Raw genomic sequence first — 22,755 nt, 5'->3', positions numbered from 1 at the left:
TTAAGACTACATTTCCCATAAATCCCGCTGCTTCCTCCCCCCCCCCCCCCCCAGCCCTCTTTCTGTTTTATGCCATAAAGCAATCCAATTCCCGCCAAATGACATGATGATACAATGTAAAATACAGAGTAGACACCGCTAGAGGCTGCCAGTCTTTGCAGCGATGGTCTCATTTGTTTATGGTAATTATACTAATGTTTCAAAATTCATGTGTTAATGATTTATTGATGTAAAATGCTACACGTAGCACCTTTAACTGAATGTCCATGAAGCAAGAAAAACAGTTCCTTGAAACAAGTTGATTTTAGCCAAAAGAAACCCTCAATGGCTGCACGCAATATAAAAATATTGTCCCGTTTTTCTTTTTTTTTTGTTCCTGCCCCTGTGTCCGAGTACATTTGTTTACATGCTCAGGATATCACACATATGACACAGTGTTCGCCGTACCATGCTGTAAAAACAACAGTTTCACTACATCCTACGCTTCACTGATGTAAACTGGCCTGAAATCAATTCCCGACTGTCTACAGTTGGGTGTTGTGAAGGGCGAGTGACAGACTGTCAGTTACGTTGTCGCAGGTGGGATCTTCTCTGTTCTCTGCCGGGTATTGGTCGGTTTGCTCCTCGGGGGCGGGCTGTAGTCTGTTCCTGGCCAGGTATTGGCTACAGGCGCAGAAGGTGTGGTAGAAGGAGGAGGAGAGGCCGGCGATGTCTGTGGAGATGTAGGGCAGAACCTCTGGAGACGCCTGGTTATAGTAACTGATCTGGAGTAAGACGTTAACAACAGGACGTTAGATTAGTAAACAGTATATTATCATAGATGAAATTCGCATTATAGTGATGCATGCTTTTTGGCTCCAGCTAGGGAGTGAAAAACCTGAAATATAATAGAGATATAACAGAGAATAAATGTCATGCTTGTTATTTAAAGCTGCACTAGGCAAGATTTCTATGTAAAAATCCAACAGAGAAGAACATATCCCCCCTAAAGAGTTACCAGTCTTACCAGTGAGGTGTTGTTCCTGGTTTCCAGTATGGTAAATCCAGCACACAGAACCTCTCCTCTGTTAAATCCTTCAGTGGGTGGGTGGGTGGGTAGGGACACTGAACGCAGCGCAATGACGTACGGGTCACTGAGAGGGACAAAAAACACACCAACAGTAAATGGTTTTTCTCCAGGAAAGGAAAGGACCTGTTGGGAAACTGCTGTATGCAAATATATTTGTTTTGTCTTTTTTGTTGTCACATACAACTAAAACAAATTGAAGACGACTCCATAATCTCAAAAGAATTAGTTTTCTTAACATCCCAATGGGTTTGGTTCCACTATAGTCAAGCCTGTGACCTTTGACCCCTCACCTTTACTCTACCACTGCCCTAAATGGACTTGAGCTTGAGACTTTCCAGCCAATCACTGTACTGACCCGCTGCCACACGGCCTCCTCCTGGAGGCCAACAGGATGAAGTCCTGGAGAGTCTTGGGCGAGGTTGGAGTTGTGCCCCCCCCGCGACTCACCGACGGGGTCACTACGCGATACAGGAAGTCGTCGTCATCCACCGGTCGAATCAGCTCACATTTCCTGGTTTTGGAACATATAGCGTAAAGGTCAGGAACTCGGTGGCCTTACAATACTCCTGTAATAATTCCAGTGCTAGGGAAAGAAATGGAATAGGAGCTAAGGAGAGAGAGAGAGGGGATTTATGGGGGGAGGGTAATGTTCTGAGTGGAACTGCATGTGTGTGATAGCATTACTGATAATGTGTGTCCCAGTTGGTTCGGTTGCGCAGCTCGGAAAGCAGACAGAAGGCTCTGTGGGCGGGAACATCCACCTCTGCTTCCACCCGGATGCTCAACGTGGACTTCTGCTCCAGGGTGTAAAGATGGACCTGGGGACGAGGAGTTGCATTCAAAGTCAAACTCAACATGGTCTTCACCTTCGGGATAAAAACCGACTAGATACCTATGATTGAATGAGTTTTACAGATAGAATGAGTAGAAATAGAAATAGAAAGAAGTAAATTCCTTGTTCCAAGAGTAGGGCAGCAGATACCTTGTCTTTCTCAGAGCTGAGGAGCCAGTTCTTTTTAGCAGCCAGCATCTTCAGAGCTGAGATGTTGTTATAGCTGAGATACACCTGGAAAACACACATACAGTATGCCCAACATGTACACATGCATTAGTACGCAAAACACACACACACACATGCAAACATCCATGCTGGTATCACCACATTTGTGAGACAGCGCCATTGATTTACATGCATTCCCTAAGCCTCACTCTAACCCAATAATTTGAATAGTTGTGAACACATACAGTATGCTATAGACTTGCTCAAGGGCACATAAGAAGTGTTTATAGGAGGATCTATGGGTGGAGAGTGACATTAACAACTGTTCAGTTTCTAGCTTTTACTCCACAGTCAAAACCGGCAGCCTTTCACTCACAATCACTTCTTTAACTTGAAAGACGCTCCCACAAATATTCAACAGCCCGGTAATGAATCACTACATACATCAACCTTTGACCTTGGTAGTGTTGTTTATAGTAACTAGACTGGCTGGATTGATTCATCCAGAGCTATAGGGCTCTGTTGAGCCTTGTTATCAGCAGTGATTTCCATGTCTAAACAAAGGTGTTGATAGAGCTGGTGTTAGTTAAAGAGTCAGTATCTCATTTTATGGTCTGAGATAAGTGGGAAACCTTATAAAAACATAATAACAATGCTTTTTTAATGTTATTTTCATTAAAAAACAAATCTCAGTGTTATATGATAAAGCTAATTAAATACCAGTAGTATTATCAAGTAAAGTATTATGGTATCCTATCCTATCCTGAATCATTTGTAAACCTTGTCACCTCTCACCTGGTTCCTGGGGTCGCAGGGTACAGACAGAGGGACCTCAGTCTGCTTGCAGGAAATGATGTACTTTCTGCAACAACAACAAAAGAACGATTAGTTAATGAACATGAGGGATTTCATGGTTTTCCCGGGAAAGAGCTACCAGACACCAGGTGTTTAGAACAGCAAATGGAAAAGCTTTCATGAACTGGATACAGGTTCTGTTGTGTTATAGCAATCAAAAATAAAGAGTAGCAAAACGGACATTTATTTATATGAAAATGTTGGATTATTACTCTAATGTGATGGCATTTTCAGAGATTTCAGATGAACAGGTAAAAAGAATGATAGACCCATTTAGTTCCTTGTCCCCCTATTTTAGAATATGTGCATTTCACAAGAGCAGACAGTTTGTCTACCTGTCCAATCGGATCTTCTTCCTGGCTATGGCCTCTTCAAACCTCCTCCTCCCTTCCTGTAAAAGAGAGAGACATGTCAGTGCTAGTGTTTCCCAAAATTAAGACCAGATTTCCCATAAACCCTGATGCTTCCTGTCACAAAGAGGATGTTGTCAGGATCAACATGTTGGAAGTGATATATCTGACCTGGTGGCTCACAATATAAAATGCAGAGTAGAGATGTTAAAATGACACACATCGCACCTTTAAGGTTGCAATTGGACTGTGATTCAAACATGGGATACTGTGATACTAGCTCTATTAGTGGTGGGTTGTTTGGACATGTATATGCACCATAAACCTACTAAGCCGGTTCTTCAGAGTTTTCATGGGTTGTGACATTTACCCCCATCATTATTCCCAGTTGTTGAGTTATTTATGTTTATAGCTACGATCTTTGTTCATACCAAGCCCTCACACCTCTCCAGTCTCAGCACTGGAAAACTTGTGGGAGAGGTTACACGGGGCAACATAAATATCATGGGAGCAATATGACTGCAGTTTCTAACAGCTGGTAAATGATTAGCCATGTAGGTTTTTGGGTGAGGTGGTGACTGACAAATCCATTCAGCAACAGAATATACATGTATGCTTGAAAACAGTAATAGTGACAGCATATCTTTTTACCACTACTCATATAAACAGCTTAACTGAATCACCGTACACCAGTGGTTCTCATCCTTTTTCATCTAGTGACCCCCATTTTACAGCCATAAGCATATAGAATGGTGAATTTTGACTCTAAATGGTGGATTTTTGCTATACATTTTTCAGGCTATATTACTGATTATAATATATTATACTTCATATACAGGTTATATTCCTTATTTCTCAAGAAATAGACATTCATCTCAAAGATTAAAGATTGAACATGATAGTAAAGTTCAATATTAGAAATTAAGGATGGGACGATATATCGAAATTCAATATATCGCAATACAAATAAGTGACAATACGTATCGTGGGGCAGAAAAATGTATTGTTATTATATTAGCTACATTTTATTCTTCTGTATTAATCACATATGAGAAAATCACAATTTTCATTGGAACTTTGTAATGACATTTTTAAATTGTTTACAATCTAGCAAGCCAGTGCCATTGCTAGAAAGATTTGTGGCTCAGAAATATAATTCCGCAGTCATGCTTTGTTGTCATTGAACTTTTATTTATTACATCGTATCGTGATTGTATCGAATCGTGAACCCCATATTGCTTATCGAATCGTTTTGTGAGATGAGCATATCGTCCCATCCCTATTAGCAATAGATATTTTCAGATGCCATATCATCTTGTGCCCCCCAAAATCACCCCAATCATCAGGTTGAGAACCACTACTATAAACAAAGATTACTGTGTGCAAGCAAATACAGTGAGCAGCTATGTTTCCATCTGACTGTCAAGCAAAGTTTGAAATGCCCAAAAAAAAAAAAAAAGTGAATTAGTGGGTCTCTATCAGCTGGGTTGAAGGGAATCAATTGGCTGTCAATATACTGTATAGGGGTTCAGTTAGTAGTTATTATTGCTCTTTGGTGTCAGCTAACTCACCAGGGCTTCGGGTCGTATCCGTGGTAACGTGCACGGCGTTCCGTGGTCGTCCAGCACCTCGAAGGTCATGAAGGCGGAGTTTATGTGTCGGTTAGGCCCGTCCCCGTGGTAGGCCTCTGCACGCACCCCCACCTCCATACTACCACACACACACACACACACACACACACACACACATACACATTACTATTTTGCTGCTATAGCGACCCAGTTTCCCCACTGGGATCAATCAGGTTTTATCCTATCTCATGTTATCTTATCTTATGTATGTTTATAGCTGTTCTTGGAGGTATTATCATGTTTGTTACCTGTTTTTGAAGGCGTTGTTGACTATGGCCCTCAGCAGCAGCCTATCTCCAACCTGAGATGGCCCTCTGAAGGTGAACATGTCGATGGTCCGAAGAGTGGGGTGAGCCTGGCACAGACGACTTGATAGAGAGAGAGAGAGATGCAGATAGACAGAGAGAGAGATACGATAGGAGAGTTACTGTTATTCCAGCCAGCGAAAGACATCCACATTCTACATGCAAGTGAGTGTGTGTACATGTATGACTGTGTGTGTGACATACCTGGCAGCGATAGTCGCCACATTCACCATCCAGGCCATGATCTGCCCTCCAAATGTATTCACCTGGTGTTTGGGCAGGGAGATACAGTCTGATAAAACCAACTTACCCCACAATACTATGTCAAATGGAACAAAATAGTCCCTGAAGGAGTGCTCGAAATACTAAACACCCTTGGATTCCATATAATAACTGATTTATGGATTCATAGGCACGTACTCATGAATTGATTTTTATACTGAGGCATCGTACCGAAGGTTTTTACTGCAGTTAAATGACAGAAAATCACAATATTATATCCTGTTGTCCAAGTATATTAAGTTTAATAATATCAAGTATATATAATGAATAGATTGATAAATAGATGACCTGATGGTTAGCATGGGGGGGTAGAACCAGTTCAACACTCTCCACCTTGGTCTTCTCTGCTGCCACCGCATTGTCTACTGCCAAGCTGTCAGCTGGCACACACACACACACACACACACACACACACACACACACACACACACACACACATTCTGAATTGAATGCAGGCTTTTTAAAAAGCAAGCCACTGCAGTTCTTCATCAGTCAAACAACAAGAGGGATTGAGAGCCTAAGTCTATGTACTGGATGACCCCATGTTAGTTACAGAACGCTTCAGCACTACTGAAATATAATGATGCCACACTCATAGGGTACTAGTGATACCAACAATTATAGAATATAGTAGCATCAAAATGTATGGTAACTACTAATGCTAAATTGTAAATAGTGTCATGTAATAATAGGGTAATACTATTGGGTCGGGGCAGTGTGTGTCAGACCTACCTTGCTGGAAGGACCTATCAGAGAGCAGATCCTTGATGATGTCATCGTGCACCATCCTCACCCTCCGTCTCTCGGCCGCCACGCTGTATTCAACCTGCTCTGCCTGAGTGTGAGGTACGCTGGGCTTTAACAGGACCTGCACGCACACACACACACACACACGCTGTGTAACATTAATTCTGCACCGGCCATTAGTTTACCACCGGCACACAGAAGAGCCGGTGGTAAACCGGTGGGGTTCACAATACGATGTAACCACGATACAGTGTAGGCTAATAAATAAAAGTTCAATGACAACAAAGTGTGACTGTGCAGAATTATGTTTATTTCTGAGCCACAAATCTTTCTAGCGATGGCATTGGCTGCTAGAATGTAAACTACAATTTAAAAATGTCATTACAAAGTGCAAATAATATAATTTGGATGGAGAGCTTGTGAAACTGTGATGGTCAAGCGTCGCATTTGTGATTACTACAGCAGAATAACATGGAGCTAATATCACAATTCATTTGGGTTAGGGTCTGCCCCACGATACGTATTGTCACATTTTTGTATTGTGATATATTGAATTTCGGTATATTGTCCCGTCCGTAGTTACCAATGATCCAATAATATGCATAATGGGTAACTCATTGTGGCCCTGTATGGGTCAATGGATAGAGCGTGCTACTAACAGGGTTACTGTTTGCATCTGAAAATAAATCTTCTTCCTGTCATATTGATCACTGAGGTGAAATGAACTTGATTGCTGTGATAACTGAGGTCATTTTGCTGTACAGGGAAGGTGCTGTGGAAAGTAGATGCAAATACGAAACCCATCCAAATGCAGACAGGTTGCAATAACTTAATACTGTGCCAGGCTCACCAGGACATCAGCTGCTGGTGGGTGTTCATTTTACAGCAGTCTGCCTTAATTCAGCGGTGTCTTCAGGTGTTATTGCACTGATTAATATGATGAAGGAAGCGAGATGAATTATGACCCTTTTGGCTTTCCATACAACACACACGCCTACCTTGTTTCCGGTGTGTGTGCGCTGGGTAACAAAGGTGGCGTAGGCGTGACAAACCCTCCAGTGGCGGTCAGAGAACAAGTCCTCACAGCTCACCACTATGCCCACCTGGTGCAACACATTAGAATACACAGGTGTTATATAGATATAATGAAATACTGTTATGACAGCCCAGTATTCTGTGTCTTAGGCATGGTATAATTATTACATTTACAGTTATAAAGAGTTAAATGTAGAGTTTCATTCCAACATGTGATATCCACCTTTCGGAAAACTGATGTCTCACAAAATAGTTGTTGGCATGAAAGTAAACCGTATTAAATGTCACTATTATAGTTAGGAATATTAAAAATAGTTATGTCCTTGCAGAGTTATCTGTTTTAATGTTGACTGATGGATTTCAGACAGCAATATTCTTTGAAAATGGATAAACCCTTCATATACAGTATACTTATTTATTGATAATGACATTTATTGACATGATTTGGAAGATACCTTCGAACCATGTGTACTGTAATAGTAGTACTGTAATTAATTCCACATCAAATCAAAGTTATTTATGAAGTGATTTAGCATGAAACAAGTTTGCCTTGCAAGCAAACAAAGGATATAAACATGTATATAAAATCATGAGAAAACCGCTGTGTGTGTGTGTGTGTGTGTGTGTGTGTGTGTGTGTATGTGTGTGTGTGACATAATAGTGATATAATGTAAGAATATGGTAGGAATAGCTCTGACCTCCATACTGGTGTTAAAGGCTCTGTTGACCTTTGCCTTGATATTCACCACCTGACCCACACTAGAGAGAGAGAGAGAGAGAGAGAGAGAGAGAGAGAGAGGAAGAATGAGCATATTCACTGGCATTAAGAAACACACACACACACACACACACACAGCGGCACACTCAGACCGTACCTCCCCTCCGCCCACATACACACCCACTGACCTGATGGTGTGTTCAAAGTGGATGTCATCCATAGAGGCCGTGACACAGGAACTCCCAGCATGCCTCTCAGCTGCCGACAGTAAACAGATATATGTCATTTCCTATCTGGGTAGTCAGTGGTTACGACATACATGGGACACACACACACCCACACAAACAGCCACCCTCATAAACACACACTCGGATATTAGCTCCATTTAATTCACACATAGTCTCACACACACACACACACGCACACACACACACACACACACACGTTACCGGAGAGGCAGGCGGTGGAATCGATCCACTTGAGCAGCTGTCCCACACTGAGCTCCTGCCGGTGGTTGCTGTGGCAGGGCATCACGATCTGACTCATCTTCACCTCTGTCGGATTGGCACTCTCCTCCTCCTCCTCCTCTTCCTCCAGATCATCCTGAGGTCGGAAACTCATCTTTGAAGCTGAGGGGAGAAGGCACATGTATGATTTTTCATTTTTGTATATGAGGTAGTGGACAAAATAGCAATGAAACTGAGCTATTTGTAAGCTCTTCTTTCAAAATTTCCCAGTCGTTTTTTTCCACTTTGTTGTGCTGTTCATGTATGAACACTCACAATTACAATATTTCCAACAGCACTTGAAGGCAGCATGACACCAGGTTCGGCCTAAATCCACTTTAAAACAAAACTGCACAACATACCACAGGCTTTTTAATTGGTACTCAGTAAATAAAGTGCATTATTTAATAAAATAGCGTTGGCAGGCACTTTTTCTCGCTAACTGTGAACATTTGTTTTGGGAGTCAATTTGGGAATCAATATGGCAGCATCAACAGAACAGTACCTAGGGTGATATTACAAGCATATAGGCATATGTTTTGCTTCATAACTATTGCTGCAACAGTCGAATAAAGCTAATTTGGATGTAAAAGCTCAAACAAACATTGTACAAATCCACAAAGTCTGTAAGAATAACATATGTGATTTCTGTCTTAGAGTGGATTGTCCTTTTCAAGGATGTGTCCTTTTTCACCAGAAACATTTTCCTTGAAGTTCCTAAGAACTTCGAGTGACTCAGCTGAGTAGAAATACTGTATGCTTACTAGTGTATACACACCCTGTGTACACCGGGTGTGTATACACTAGTAAGCATACAGTATTTGTATTCAGCCGACCTTGTAGTGTGCTAGGATTTGGGAAGGTGTACCTGATCAAATTTGACACCACATTCTCCAGATTAATTGGGGCACCAACTCTTCCTGTAACCTAAACTGTGACAAACAACGTCCCACTCAAATCCATGATTCATCTGGTCAGTATGAAGTCTGTACATGAGGGTTACACTCACACTGCCAGTGATGGCGACATAGCATATTGCTACAGTTTCCTGTACTTTAAGTCACTCTCAATTCAGCATTTTTTCCCCTTCAAAATTCAAAAACTGACACAAGAGAGTTGTCATATTCACCTATCAACACTAGCAAATAATCATAATATTCTTATAGGGACTTACAGTGTGTCTGTGATACTCAATAATGACTTTATAGTGACCTTATTATACTTTATGGTATTTCTTTTATCTCCTATGGTATCACTATAATATTCCTATAGGGACTTATCCTTCAGCTGTTACATTAGTGTAGTATCCTTCTATAATGAATGTTCCCTAATGTGCATATGAATTGAAATACAGACCAGAGCGTTCAAAAACTGTCAGGAACTAGAAGTAGGGCTGGAAACATTTAAAATGGCTCCCCAAGTTATTCAGAAGAGAATGGTATCAAATGTGTCTCATACACCGCCTTCCCCCAATTCCCTGCAATGTAGTCCGAGAGTAACCATAAACCGGCCGCATCCAATTCTCTTGTATGGAGAGAACACAATGACACACCATTCAAAAATATGGCAGTTTAAAGTTTCCTTGGTTATTAACAAAGGTATATACCTGGTATAACACGACTTTAGGCCTTTTATGAATCAATAGAAGCAACTTTTCATTTCGGCATGCATCCAATACACCAAGCATCACTCATTTCAGTAAAATGTCAACTTTTAAAACTGGTTCGCCTGTTATTCCTACTAGCTCCTTCAAGCAAAATACACCGTGTGAGCAGTGCAACCGATTCTGGAAGTTAATATTTTATTGAATTTAAGTGCTGTTTGGTGAATCACTGGTGTGCCGAATTTACCAGAACACTCTAACGATTCGTAAAATATCTTAAGTCTTCGTCTATTATGTATGAATGCAGAGTTTTTTGCCGATACTCTGCAGCCACATCTTTTTGAGAGAGATTTTTGAAGGGAGTTTGATGTCAGCCTCTCCCGTACACGAGAGAACAGAACCTATCGGGGCCATGTAAAACACTGTACTCTAGAGTATTTGTCACCTAAAAGCTTAACAGTAAAATGTCCACAATTATTTTTTTTCTCAACGTGAAAGTAACTTACAGTCCACCAAAAGGTTTGAGTTGCGAGGAAAAATACGATGAAAATAAAGTTTGCCCACTGCAGGTTTGAGCAAACTAGCTAGACTTTACTCCCAAATGGTTCACATGAGGACAAAAAATCTGGAGGCTATGAACCGATAAATACTGTCAGACACGTAACCAACAGAAACGTAAAGATACCTCTTTTAGACACATATTATAACTATCATTATTTAACTTTTGAAAGTGCCATAAGTAATGGCCATAACATATCAACAACTTCATAATGCAGACAGCTGCTTGAAAATGCAGGCTAAGCGACGACTTCTGCAACCTCTACCGGATTAAAATCAAAGTTGGTTTTGTTAATATCTAGCATAATTCTACAGCTTTTTACTATTAGAAATATCAGTATTTACTTACCTGACTAGCAAAAAGTGGTTGTGTCAAGCCAGACAGAATATACATTAGGCATTCCGGTAAAACCTTTCAAAATAAAAGTCTAGTTGACTAATGTGTTGCAACGTCTATATTGGTTTATTACGCTGAGCCATACAGGTTTTGGGCGTTGTTACTCCAAAAAAAACTTTACATTAATCATTACTTGTTACTTGTTTCTCAGTTGTACTGCGTTTCTCATCAAAGCAGAGGGAATACTTCCATCCAGAGAAAGTCAACTTTTACACCATTTTTCCATCTAAACCAACCAACCCAATGTGCGAGGACTAATTAGAAATGAAAAATAGTCAAACACCAGACGTCTACTACCTTGCAAAGGTCAAATTTAAGCTTTATTATACTGAAGCCAATAACAATAAAGCTCATAATACTTAATAAATTACTTAATAATACTTAATAACTTAAATAATTATTACAAATATTTTTTATCTTATTCTGAAGGCAGACTCACCTTACTTCCGATATTTTTCTGTATCTCTGTCTGACTTGACGCGGTTTACTACACAGTACAGCCTGCAATCTAGAAAACTAAACGCCTTTGATAGTATTTTGACTTACCTTTGCAGCCTGTTTTATGCTTTGGATTTCTTCAGGTCCTTCTGGTTCTGTGTCTGTGTAGCGTGTGTGTGTGTATGTGTTTTGACAGTGAGTTTCATGCTGGCCACTCCTGTCAGACTGTATTTAAGGGCGTGGACTGGCTCCTACATCTACATTGTGTTAGTGTTTTTCATGCCTGGCATGGTCTACCTTGACAGAAAAAATATGATGACATGCAAGTATGTATATATACAGCATGGCTTCCTATTTATATACATCCTATATATATATACTGTATATATTCCTACTTCAAAACAGACTCCCATGCAATGAGATTTAGTCCTGAGGAAGCCCATCTGAGAGGATTCTTGTTGTTACATATGACTTTGTACAGGGTTAATAAATGTCAGTGGGGAGTTTTAAACCTCATACTATCTGTCATTATGCTTTAAAATCAAAGTGATATTATACTGCATTTTATTTTGCTGGGAACCCCTAGAACCCCTCCCTGATTACCCTCCTGTAAAGCATAAGAAGTTCAAACACACAAATCTTAGAATAACTCAGTTTTTATTGAATGACCCATCCCAGTATCGAATAGAAACACTGTTATTACGCCGACACATGAACAAAGAGAAGCTGTGGTTTGTTTAGTCCTTGAAGGAGTTCAGATTATCTGAAAAAATGTAACATGGTGTGAACCAGGTCATGGATAATTTCAAATGGTCAAAGGAAAAGAGCAGAGTGAACGCAGCTCCGGGTTTCTCGTAAGATGTTGGTTCAGGTCCCATACATGCGCACACACACACACACACACACACACACACACACACACACAGTCAGTCAGGTATGTAGTCTTAGACAGCTCCATGCAGGTAGAGGGCCAGGAACTTGCTGAATGTTTCAGGCTGGTATCCTTCCAGACCGGCTGGCACCTACAGGGAGACAGACAGCAACTAATCAGACCGATCAGAATCTTTCTTTGCTGGGTACGTTATGTGCCAGGAACTGTCGCATACAATTGAAGAATTTCATACTAGATCTGATACATGATGTTCTCTCTTGTATGGAGACGCACATAAAAAATCTGTCCTTTAAGGTCACATTGTTTATCGGCAAACGATACCTACTTGTATCTAGAACATGACACAAGAATCAGGGCTAAGGAGGAAACTCAAAAGTTTATTTAGTTTATTTGGAGAGACAACCACTTAGATTTAGGGAACACACACTTGACGACCAGCTGGATTTGGGGAACACACACTTGAGACGACTACTTAGATTCAGGGTTCATACACTTTTTCACCAATGATTTTCAATGACTTTTCCATGACTTCTCCACAACCTTTAACTTAATTTCCATGACCAAAAGAAATGACTTCTCTGCGGTACCACTGAAAATTTTGTACTGTAACACTGTATACCGGTAAGTAAAATTAGGTCTGCATTTCAAACATATGGTGCCTCTCTAGAACAAATAAACACCAGACACACCTAGAATTTGTCATATTTTAAATCCAATACCAGTTTAACATGTTTGTCAATGTCTCAAAAGATAAATCAAAAATGCCATCACATTTTCTATCAGAGAGAGAGCATGAGAAAAAGAGAATGAAAGAGAGAGACAGACAAAGAATGAATGAGAAAGAGAGAGAGAGAGAGAAATAGTGCATTGGGGTAGGAATGCCAGTGTTAACTACTGATTCCCCAGCTCATAGTACACTTTCTCTCACCGCAGACAAATCTTGCTGCAATCTGGCTGTCCGGGAACTTGAATGAGTAGTGCGAATTCATCATTTTTAATGCCCATAGTATCGCAGCTTTGAGGACTTCGTTTTTGGTTGAAACTATACACTTGTCTGTTTCTTTGCGGTGGAAACTGCAGTAGCATCGGTGGATGTCTTTGCCGCACCAGCACTTACGTTCATAAACTCACTGATAGGAATTGCGCTGCCTGCAACAGCGGCTGCGTCTTGTGCTTTTCCCCCTTCACGTGGCTAGTAAGCGCGGCCTCTCCCATATTCGAAATATCGAAGATTTTACAGCACAGTTTGCGTGTAGCACGTCTTGGGTCAGTCTCTTTTGCCAGCCATACTTGGTACTTCTCCTTAAAAAGCCTTCTGTTGTTGAAGCTGCACTTGCCTGGCATATTGTCGGTAAAGTAAGTTCACTAACTGCTACGTTAGCAGAAAGCAACTGTAGTGGGCGAGCATGTAAACAGACTGAGTCAGACTGAACTAACTTCTCACACCACCGAAATACCGCGATGGTTACGTGCGATGGTTATGTGCCAATTTACGTCACTATTTTCATGCTTGGATTAATCAGTAATTATATTTGATGCAGCTTTAGCTATATTTCCATGACTTTTCCAAAAATATTATTTTCCATAACTTTTCCAGGGCCTGGAAATTGCATTTTAAATTTCACTTTTGACTTTTCCAGGTTTTTCATGACCGTATGAACCCTGTAGATTTAGGGAACACACACTTGACGACCAGTTGGATTTGGGGAACGCACACTTGACGACCAGTTGGATTTAGGGAACACACTTGACGACCAGTTGGATTTAGGGAACACACTTGACGACTAGTTGGATTTAGGGAACACACTTGACGACCAGTTGGATTTAGGGAACGCACACTTGACGACCAGTTGGATTTAGGGAACGCAAACTTGACAACCAGTTGGATTTAGGGAACACACTTGACGACCAGTTGGATTTAGGGAACACACTTGACGACCAGTTGGATTTAGGGAACACACTTGACGACCAGTTGGATTTAGGGAACGCAAACTTGACAACCAGTTGGATTTAGGGAACGCACACTTGACGACCAGTTGGATTTGGGGAACACACACTTGATGAAACAGTTGGATTTAGGGAACACACAGTTGATGACCATTCCAGAGCACATTACCTGAGAAAGATCTAGACAGATATCGACAGACAGAAAGTGACTGATCGTTGTCTTACCTGCACTTGTTTCTTCTTGATGAGCGGTCGGACCTTTGCATACTCATAGAGCTCGGCATCTTCATCCACCCAAACCTGCCAGTAGCAGACAGTATTTTAATAGCCAGACAGACAACAGAAGCAAGAAAAACAGTTCAAACCGCAAGGCTTTTGTAAACCTGAATAGTAGTCTGATCAATACAGGATTTCATGATCTGAAACTAGGGCTGCAGCTATCGATTATTTTAGTAATCGAGTATTCTACCGATTATTCCATCGATTAATCGAGTAATCGGATAATCCGCACGAAGCTGTCCATACGACACTGTGATTTACTGAAAACGAGGTGAAATAATAATTATTATTGATATTTATTACTAGGCCTAAATATCATACAAGTTCATAAGACTGGCTAATGTACATTTATTTACTATGTTGAAGGGTTGCCCTACACCTGCTGACCCTACTCACTGCAATCAAACTAAACTGAATATACCTGCTGTATTGGACTGGTGCATTTTAGGCTCCAATTGCTACTTACACCACCTGATATTTTGCTTTCTGGGGTATTTTATGCATCACTGTGAGGGGAGTAGGTGTGTGTGTGTGTGGGTGTGTGTGTGTGTGTGTGACTATCATAATAATAACATGAATGAAGCTCAGGCTTTCACAAATTGACTGCAGCATTTTATTTTCTGTGGTTATTTTCTTGAGCAAAACTTAGCTAACTTAGGGACATCATAACTAGCCACCATATTGATTTACGTTCTTAACTAGCCATTACATATAGCCATAATTAACGTGCATTCTTTACTAGCCTTCATCTCATCCCGTTTTAATATTAAGTGCTGACTCCGCCCACCCGGCCAGTTTCGGCGTACGCCGGTAGCAATTACAAGTGGACCCTATCCTACAGTCCCTGCTCTCAGCGGAGGGAGGGAGCTACGCTGTGTGTGGGAAGCGCTGTGACCGTCAGACCTCTCTGGATTAGACAAGCAAGTAGAGAAAACCGGCATCAGCCGAACCAATTTATTGCCAAATGCTTTGGGATTCAACACATTAACATTGCTTCCCATGGTCAGAAAAAGTCGGCAGATTTGTCGCTAGTCGCTTTTGAGAAATAAAGTCGCCAGGGGGGTCTGAAAAGTCGCTAAGTCTAGCGACAAAGTCGCCAAGTTGGCAACACTGGATCCGAAACTTTGGACACTTTCTGTCGTTTTCTCTGGCCTGTCTCTTCTCTTCGCCCCTCGCTATTTTCTCTCTCTTTCTCCAGCGCGTTGTGCAACAGTAATAATCATCCGTGCGAAACACTGAGTGTGTTCATAGTTATATGGATTAAACGAAGCTTCGATGCAAAGAATTTGCATCGATGATTTTTAGTAATCGAGTTACTCGAGTTTCTTGAGGAATCGTTTCAGCCCTATCTGAAACCTATCAGTACTTAAGGAGCGTTTGAACCCTGATGAAGACCTGTATAGGTTGAAACCGGTCAGTCTTTTAAAGTGTACAAGCCATGTTACAATAGAGGCCTTTTTATTTTAACTACGGTGACATGTTCCTACTCCATCGCTAGAGTGCCTGAAGTTGTTTTCCCTCATGAGATGCACCGATCCTTTTTTCTTCAAGAATGCCTGCGATTTTCTTGAGTTTTATATGAGAAAGAACAATCCTCAAGCACACATTTTCCTTTAAAAGCAAAATTACTGATTACCAATTTCTGTGCCAGTACAGATTTTTTTGTGATAGTGTGTTTCTGTCACATCACTTACTCAAATATGGTTTATTACCCAGTAACAAAAATGTATGCAATCAGATCAAATCAGATCATAATATTGTGACTGTTGTTCACTAGTGAATACATTTTAAATGGCATAAGGATATACAGTGGTTATACAAAGTATCATCCCTATTAACTTTTTGCATGTCTTCATTTTCCCAAAAATTTTGTTAAACAATTTTAAAGTAATAAAGTAAATTAAAAGTAAATTTTAATAGTGTACCTGGTTCTTGATGCCCTCGTCTCCCGAGAGATCAGTGGTGTTGAGCTGGAAAGCGACAAACTGGAATATTCTACCGTTGGTCCCCACTGCCTGTACTGTTATAGGACGATCTAATACACGCTGAGGCTGGGTCTGAGAGAGAGAGAGAGAGAGAGAGAGAGAGAGGAGAGAGAGAGAGAGAGAGAGAGAGAGAGAGGGGGGGAGGGAGAGAGAGAGGGAGGGAGGGAGGGAGGGAGGGAGGGAGGGAGAGAGAGAGAATTTTCACATCAAATAGGTATACGTCAAGTCATATCAATATCGTTGCAGTGTGTTCTCACCCTGTGCAGTGAGTATGTGTGTGTGTGTGTGTGTTCTTACCCCATATAGAGTGTGTGCACGGGCCAGAGCGTTGCCAAAGGCGAACATGATCATCTTGGCTCTGAGCTGTTCTGGCCGAAGCTTACAGGGAACATCTCCCGCCTCCAGGAAGTAAAGCGTATGGGCGTGGGGGTAAGGGTAGTCATCCTTGAAACCTGATTGGACGAGAGAGATGTTATTTAATTAGCCCTGAACACTTACTGGACAAACTAACTCTCACCGAGTCATCCCTCACATCGGATTGGACAAGAGGACCAAGAACAGTAACTGGACAAAGTATCTCTCACTGGGGGAGGGGCTAGTCATGCTTGAAACCTGATTGGGCAAAAATGAAATTTGATTGGACAGCAAACTGCCAGTTATTTAGTTTCCCATTTGTAAAATAAACATCTAAAAAATGCTCAACCGTGTTTTGGTTGCAAGAGCACAAAAAGTCTCTCTCAACCTTGCAGCTCCTCCAAGGTACATGGATCAAAATGAATCAAAGAAATGAAAAGAATTCAGCTACTCTTGGCAAACAATTCACCAAGCTTTCATATTAGCTTTTCTTCTTCTCTCATTTCTTTGGCTGCAGCATGGACAGAGAAGAAGGGAATGAGAGAGAATCAAATGGAAACCTTCAAAGAATGTGCTCAACTTCTGAACACGTCTGCAAATGGAAAACATCATGTTTCTCTGTATCTGATGAAGCTTATCTGGGTCGACCGCTGTGCAGACATCAGTCACTCGCTGCTGCAGATGCTGCTGGCTTTGGATTTTCCACAAAATAAACGGTCTCCAGAAAAAAAAGAAGTCTCCAGAAAACAAAATCAAGAGGATTTCAATTTCAAAATTTCATACTTTTTCCAAACTTTTCTTTCTTGATTTGAAGATGTTGGTGTTCAGTATGATGTCTGCAGATAGTTATCTTGCCCCTACTGACTATGCCATATGACTCTATAGATGAAGATTATACTTCACAGAGATAAATATCAGAACGTGAGAGAAGACGGGGGTCTGAAATGACAGAAAATGTGTAGTTGTATGAATATCCGGACAGTGCAACAATATTTTTCGTTACTTTTCCAAATTTTTTGCACAATTTCCAAACTTTTCCAGACCTAGAAATGGCCAAATTCTTCTCCCATACATTTCCAGACCACCAACAGACCATTTCATTACATGGCGTTACTCATCCCTATCTTGTAGTATATTACAGATGGATTGTGTGTCTTGTCACCTGTGTAATTCTCCTCCTTGTACAGCTGCATCTTCTGCAGGTCGATGGCGGGGGAGACGGGGTAGAAGGTTTCCAGGACGTGATCCGCCGTGTGGGCCACCTCCTGTTTCCCGACGAGCTCTGGGAGAGGAGCCATGCTGCTCAGCAGCAAGCCGTTCTGACCCCGGACCTGGAACAAGTCCTCGCCTGGGACACAGGCACACACAAATAACGGGTCAATGACAAATAAGGTGTTCAAAGAGCAAAATAACCTGACCAGAAAAAAACACAGACAGAAATGGATTGAAAATGCAATTTGAAGTCTGTGCATGCATTTCTTTTATAGCTTTTAGGGTGGCATTGCTGTTCAAAATGCTGCAGCTAGGATTTTAACTAGCACTAAACGTAAAGCACATATTACCCCAAACTTAGCATGTCTGCACTGGCTGCCAGTTAGATTTAGAACTGATTTTAAGATTTTACTGATTGCATTTAAAGCACGGGAAGGTCTAGCCCCTAGCTATATTGCTGACCTTTTAACTCCTTATGAGCCAGATCACAGCCTTATACCCTCAGGCAAGGCCCTTCTGTCTGTTCCACAGTCTAGGCTCAAAGCTAAGACTGCGCTGGGTTTTTTTTTTAGAAAAGTGCTACGCAAATAAAATGATTATTGGGAAAATTAGCATTTTTATTGCAGTTTTACTCTTTTCATTGTAGACAGTTGCACCAGAAAATGAATTGCATTTCAATAAAATGAAAGTGTTGTGTAGGGTTGGGCGATATGTCAAAATTTTCCTACCGGCCACCGTCAGCCCAACAACCGGCGATTGCCGATATATTCGCCGGGTGTAAGAGCGGCTGAGATTGTGACTAATGTTACAAAGAGAATAGCTGCTCCACCTTAAAGGTCAGTCCACCTTAAGTGAGCTTGGTCAGGTTAGCCATTGCCGCTAACTTCGGGGCTAACTCCCTTCACTTTTATCAAAAACTAAACTGTACACACTGTCGCTGCCCGATCTGAGTCAACCGTAGATGTGAGTCGCGCACATCTCACAGAGACAGTCAACTTCTAGTAGGCTATGTAATGTTAGCTAACTAGAGAAAATGTCCGCTAGCCGTGATGCTAATTTTCGCTATGTTCAACTCCATTGACTTATGCTAAAAACGTTAGCGATCTAAAAGTCCGCTAGCTGCAACGCTAATTAGTGCCAAATCCCATTTGATTATGTTAAAGTGTTAGCGACTTAAAAACTGGATCTGAAATGGGTTTGTCGCTGCCCGATCTGAGTTGAACATACCGAAAATTAACATCACGGGCTACAAGTTGACTCTGTCGCTGTGAGATCGGGCAGCGACACACACATTGCACTGCTACATTCACAGCTGCACTGCTACATTCACAGCTATACTACTAACTTCATACTCTCTGCTCCGGATCACGTCGGAAATCAAGTGTGTTTATGTTTATGGTTGTACTAAACGCTAAACGTTGTCCTAAAGGGAAGGCGGAGTGAAAAGGCAACTGTCATAGAGAGGGTGGAGACGTGATGTTTAAATACGGGATAATGGCGCCCAACTCCAACAGCCAGTTCCTATTCGCGCACGCTTTGAATTGCGCTTTACAGGTTAATTATTTACTATTAAATTAGACCATTAAATTAGCAAAATAAAATGACAAAAATCGCCCAAAACATCGCCCAAAAAAATCAACCGGCGATGGACTCAACCAATCGCCGATAGCCGATATATTCGTCCTATCGCCCAACCCTAGTGGTGTGTCATGAAGAAGATACTTTCGAATAATTTGATGCATTAAATGTGTTTGTTTTGGATTAATGGATGGATGCAAAAAATGCATGTCATGTCATTCACCTACACATATATAGACACTTTCCTAGATACCTGGACAGCTACAAAATGTGTGTTGTTGTGTTTTTTAGGTTGTACTTTCAAGCATCAGGATAAGTGAGTTTCCTCTCCTGTGAATGATCAGGAAACCAAACAGTGTTGATGTCTGATGTTCCTGTCATCCTGATAAAATCAAAGTAGTGGGAATACTTCCACCCAGATAAAGTCAGCTTTTCTATCATTTCTCATCTAAACTAACTCAGAGTGAGAGGATGATGGCTAGTAATGAGGAAAACAAATTGAAGGATTGGATTGGGATGTAGTTTCTGGATAATTCAACTACAATCTGATATATAGAGGGGGTGACAACAAAAGTAACACTAACATCATTACTGACACTGAGATAGTAATTCCCTACACTACTACTACCCTACTACCAACCAACACTGGGCACTAGTAGTAGTGAGGGTATTATACCTCTGCTCCATGAAGCAGCCAGAGAGTATTTCTCTGCTTGGATCCTCTTGCCAAGCGCTGGGTGAACGGACTGTAGACTGCCACACAGATGGAGCAGGTTGTAGAGCAGAGTGTAGCTGGGGAGGGACACACACACACACACACACACACGCACACACACACACACACAGTCTTTAATTTATTTGAATTACGGAAGCAAGTAGCGCAAATGTATGTGCATTGGCATCAGCCATTTTTTGTGACCCTAGTCCACCAGAAACAGCAGGTTTAAAAACCAGCTTAGTGCATCACAGCACCTGAAATGAGTCTAACACAGATTTGATTTGGATGGCTGTTCATTGACCTGGGCAGGCCGCCCAAATTAAATCAATATATGTGTGCGTGTCTTTCTGTCCTCTTACCAGTATTTGTCTTTGCCTGGCCGGTTCTCCGTCGTGTCCCAGAAGCGAGCGTGTCTGATGGCGTTCTGCACGCGCTCGTCCTGGTCCGGGATTTGATTGTCGGGACTCTGGGCCAATGAGAGGAGCTGAGGGGGCAGACCAGCGATCAGCTTGGTTTTGGTCAACCACAGAGCCTGATGCACACCTGAAAGAGAGAGAGAGAGAGAGTGAGAGTGAGAGTAGGGGGTGTTGTGACTGAGCAATGAACTACTGCCAAATAGAATAGAAGTGAATGGTAGCAAAGCTAGAAAGTTCTGTGTTCCCTTTAGTAAACAATAAGCTAATCATTTCTTTACTGTAATCTCACCAGCCATTTAGTGACATTGTTCTGTTGTCCATTGACCCTCATTGGTCCACTGTTTTCCTTCAGTACAATACAATATCTGTGATTCAGCCCACTGTTGTTTCAGCACTACAACCTACCTTGTTCACAACATTAAGATATTCTTGAAGTCTTTAATGTAGTCTTGCTTATCGGCAATAGCATACACACCTCGTAGAACATAACATAACCTAAGACCTTTTACGAATCGTTGGAGTGTTCTGGTAAATTCGGCATACAAGTTATCCACCAAGCAACACTTTACTTGATCAAAATCTCAACTTTTAGAACTGGTTCACACAGCTCGCTACCGCCCTCCATTGTATTTTGGTGGAATAACATTGTAGGAATAACGGGGGAACCAATTCTAAAAGCTGCAATATTATTGAAATAACAGCTACTTGGTGGGTCAGATGTATGCCGAAATCACCAATGGGTCCTAACTAAGCATAAAAAGTATTAAGTCATGTTGTATGATATATGTACGTTATAAGGTATTATTAAACTGGCCGGTTTTTGAATGGAGTTTAGCTTTCCGTTCTCTACATACAAGAGAGAGCGTCGCGTAACGGGGCAACGGCTGACACCTGTCGTTTACCAGCACTTGCATACAGATAGTTTGTGATAAATAAACATATATATATACAAGTTGTTGTGAATTTTACCTTCAAGTACGTTTGTCCTTTGGCTGAACACGTAGCATGGTTTCTCTTTGTACAGCGGCATCTCATGAGCCGGGGGAGACTTGTAGTAGCTCGGGTCCTTGCAGGCTCTCTCCCAGGGGGGGTAAACGGGCTTAGCCAGCCCCGGCACGTAGTGCATCCTTTCCCCGTAGGTGATCCTCTCCAGTCCGGGGATTTCCACTCGGACCCTGGGTTTGGGCCGAGGGGGGACCTTGGCCGTCAGACAGCAGCTGACATTGAAGTGTCGCCGGCCCTGGACGCTGCTGGTTCTTCCATGTGCGGAGAAGAGTCTCAAATCATTTAATAGAATAGTTTGAGAAAGCAACGGAGCCGCCGTTTTTAAACGCTGTGCCGTTTCTGGAAACATTTCACCTCCTGGGCTAGTTAGGCTGGGTTTTGAACATAAAAACAGGGCGTTTTACGACGTAAGTCATCGTCTTGTCAAATTAAATGCTGCTGTAGGACGCCGCCATCTTTGATCCGCTGTTTTCTTCAGTGACTTTTTGACAGTATGTTGGCGTTAGCAAAGGACAGAGCGCCTCCACCAGGTTAGGAGGGAAACTACTGGGGCAAACCATAATACTATAATTTATGTATCATGAAAATTTGTTATAATTTGTATTACTTATATCATAAACCATTACAAAAAATGTTATATAATTGTATTTGTATTGTACTGAAATACAATAAATACAATACATCCCATACAAAATCTTAATAGGCCCTTTGTGTATTTGTCTAAAGTAGCATATTTCAAAAGCTGGGTGGAGGCCTAATGTTTGTCCCATGAAGATTAATATGGGACCCTAAATTCATTATTATTATTGTTATTATTATTATTATTATTAGTAGTAGTAGTAGTAGTAGTAGTAGTAGTAGTAGTAGGCCTAGTA

The 22,755-nt window shown here is 41.4% G+C and overlaps 2 protein-coding genes across 2 annotated transcripts; both read right to left on the bottom strand.

Moving 5' to 3' along the window:
- Positions 1-52: 52 nt before the first annotated feature.
- Positions 53-11,699, bottom strand: acot11a (acyl-CoA thioesterase 11a). Its single transcript, XM_071904568.2, has 17 exons — positions 11,603-11,699; positions 8,442-8,621; positions 8,181-8,250; positions 7,973-8,033; positions 7,238-7,342; positions 6,225-6,360; positions 5,781-5,872; positions 5,415-5,476; positions 5,154-5,273; positions 4,846-4,984; positions 3,260-3,315; positions 2,865-2,931; positions 2,052-2,135; positions 1,754-1,887; positions 1,425-1,580; positions 1,007-1,133; positions 53-764 (listed from the first exon to the last, which is right to left on the bottom strand). Exons 2-17 carry the CDS (start codon positions 8,611-8,613, stop codon positions 525-527), a joined length of 1,821 nt encoding a protein of 606 aa, XP_071760669.1. The 5' UTR covers positions 8,614-8,621; positions 11,603-11,699; the 3' UTR covers positions 53-524.
- Positions 11,700-12,140: 441 nt separating this feature from the next.
- On the bottom strand, positions 12,141-22,332 carry mrpl37 (mitochondrial ribosomal protein L37). The gene is made up of 8 exons (XM_071904579.2): positions 21,845-22,332; positions 20,819-21,002; positions 20,418-20,533; positions 18,114-18,299; positions 16,895-17,049; positions 16,538-16,669; positions 14,559-14,633; positions 12,141-12,516 (listed from the first exon to the last, which is right to left on the bottom strand). Exons 1-8 carry the CDS (start codon positions 22,227-22,229, stop codon positions 12,439-12,441), a joined length of 1,311 nt encoding a protein of 436 aa, XP_071760680.1. The 5' UTR covers positions 22,230-22,332; the 3' UTR covers positions 12,141-12,438.
- Positions 22,333-22,755: the final 423 nt, after the last annotated feature.

Source organism: Centroberyx gerrardi, chromosome 13 (assembly GCF_048128805.1).
Source record: "Centroberyx gerrardi isolate f3 chromosome 13, fCenGer3.hap1.cur.20231027, whole genome shotgun sequence".
NCBI lineage: Eukaryota > Metazoa > Chordata > Actinopteri > Beryciformes > Berycidae > Centroberyx > Centroberyx gerrardi.
Note: the sequence above shows the minus strand (reverse complement) of the source record. Positions and strands in the feature narration are given on the sequence as shown.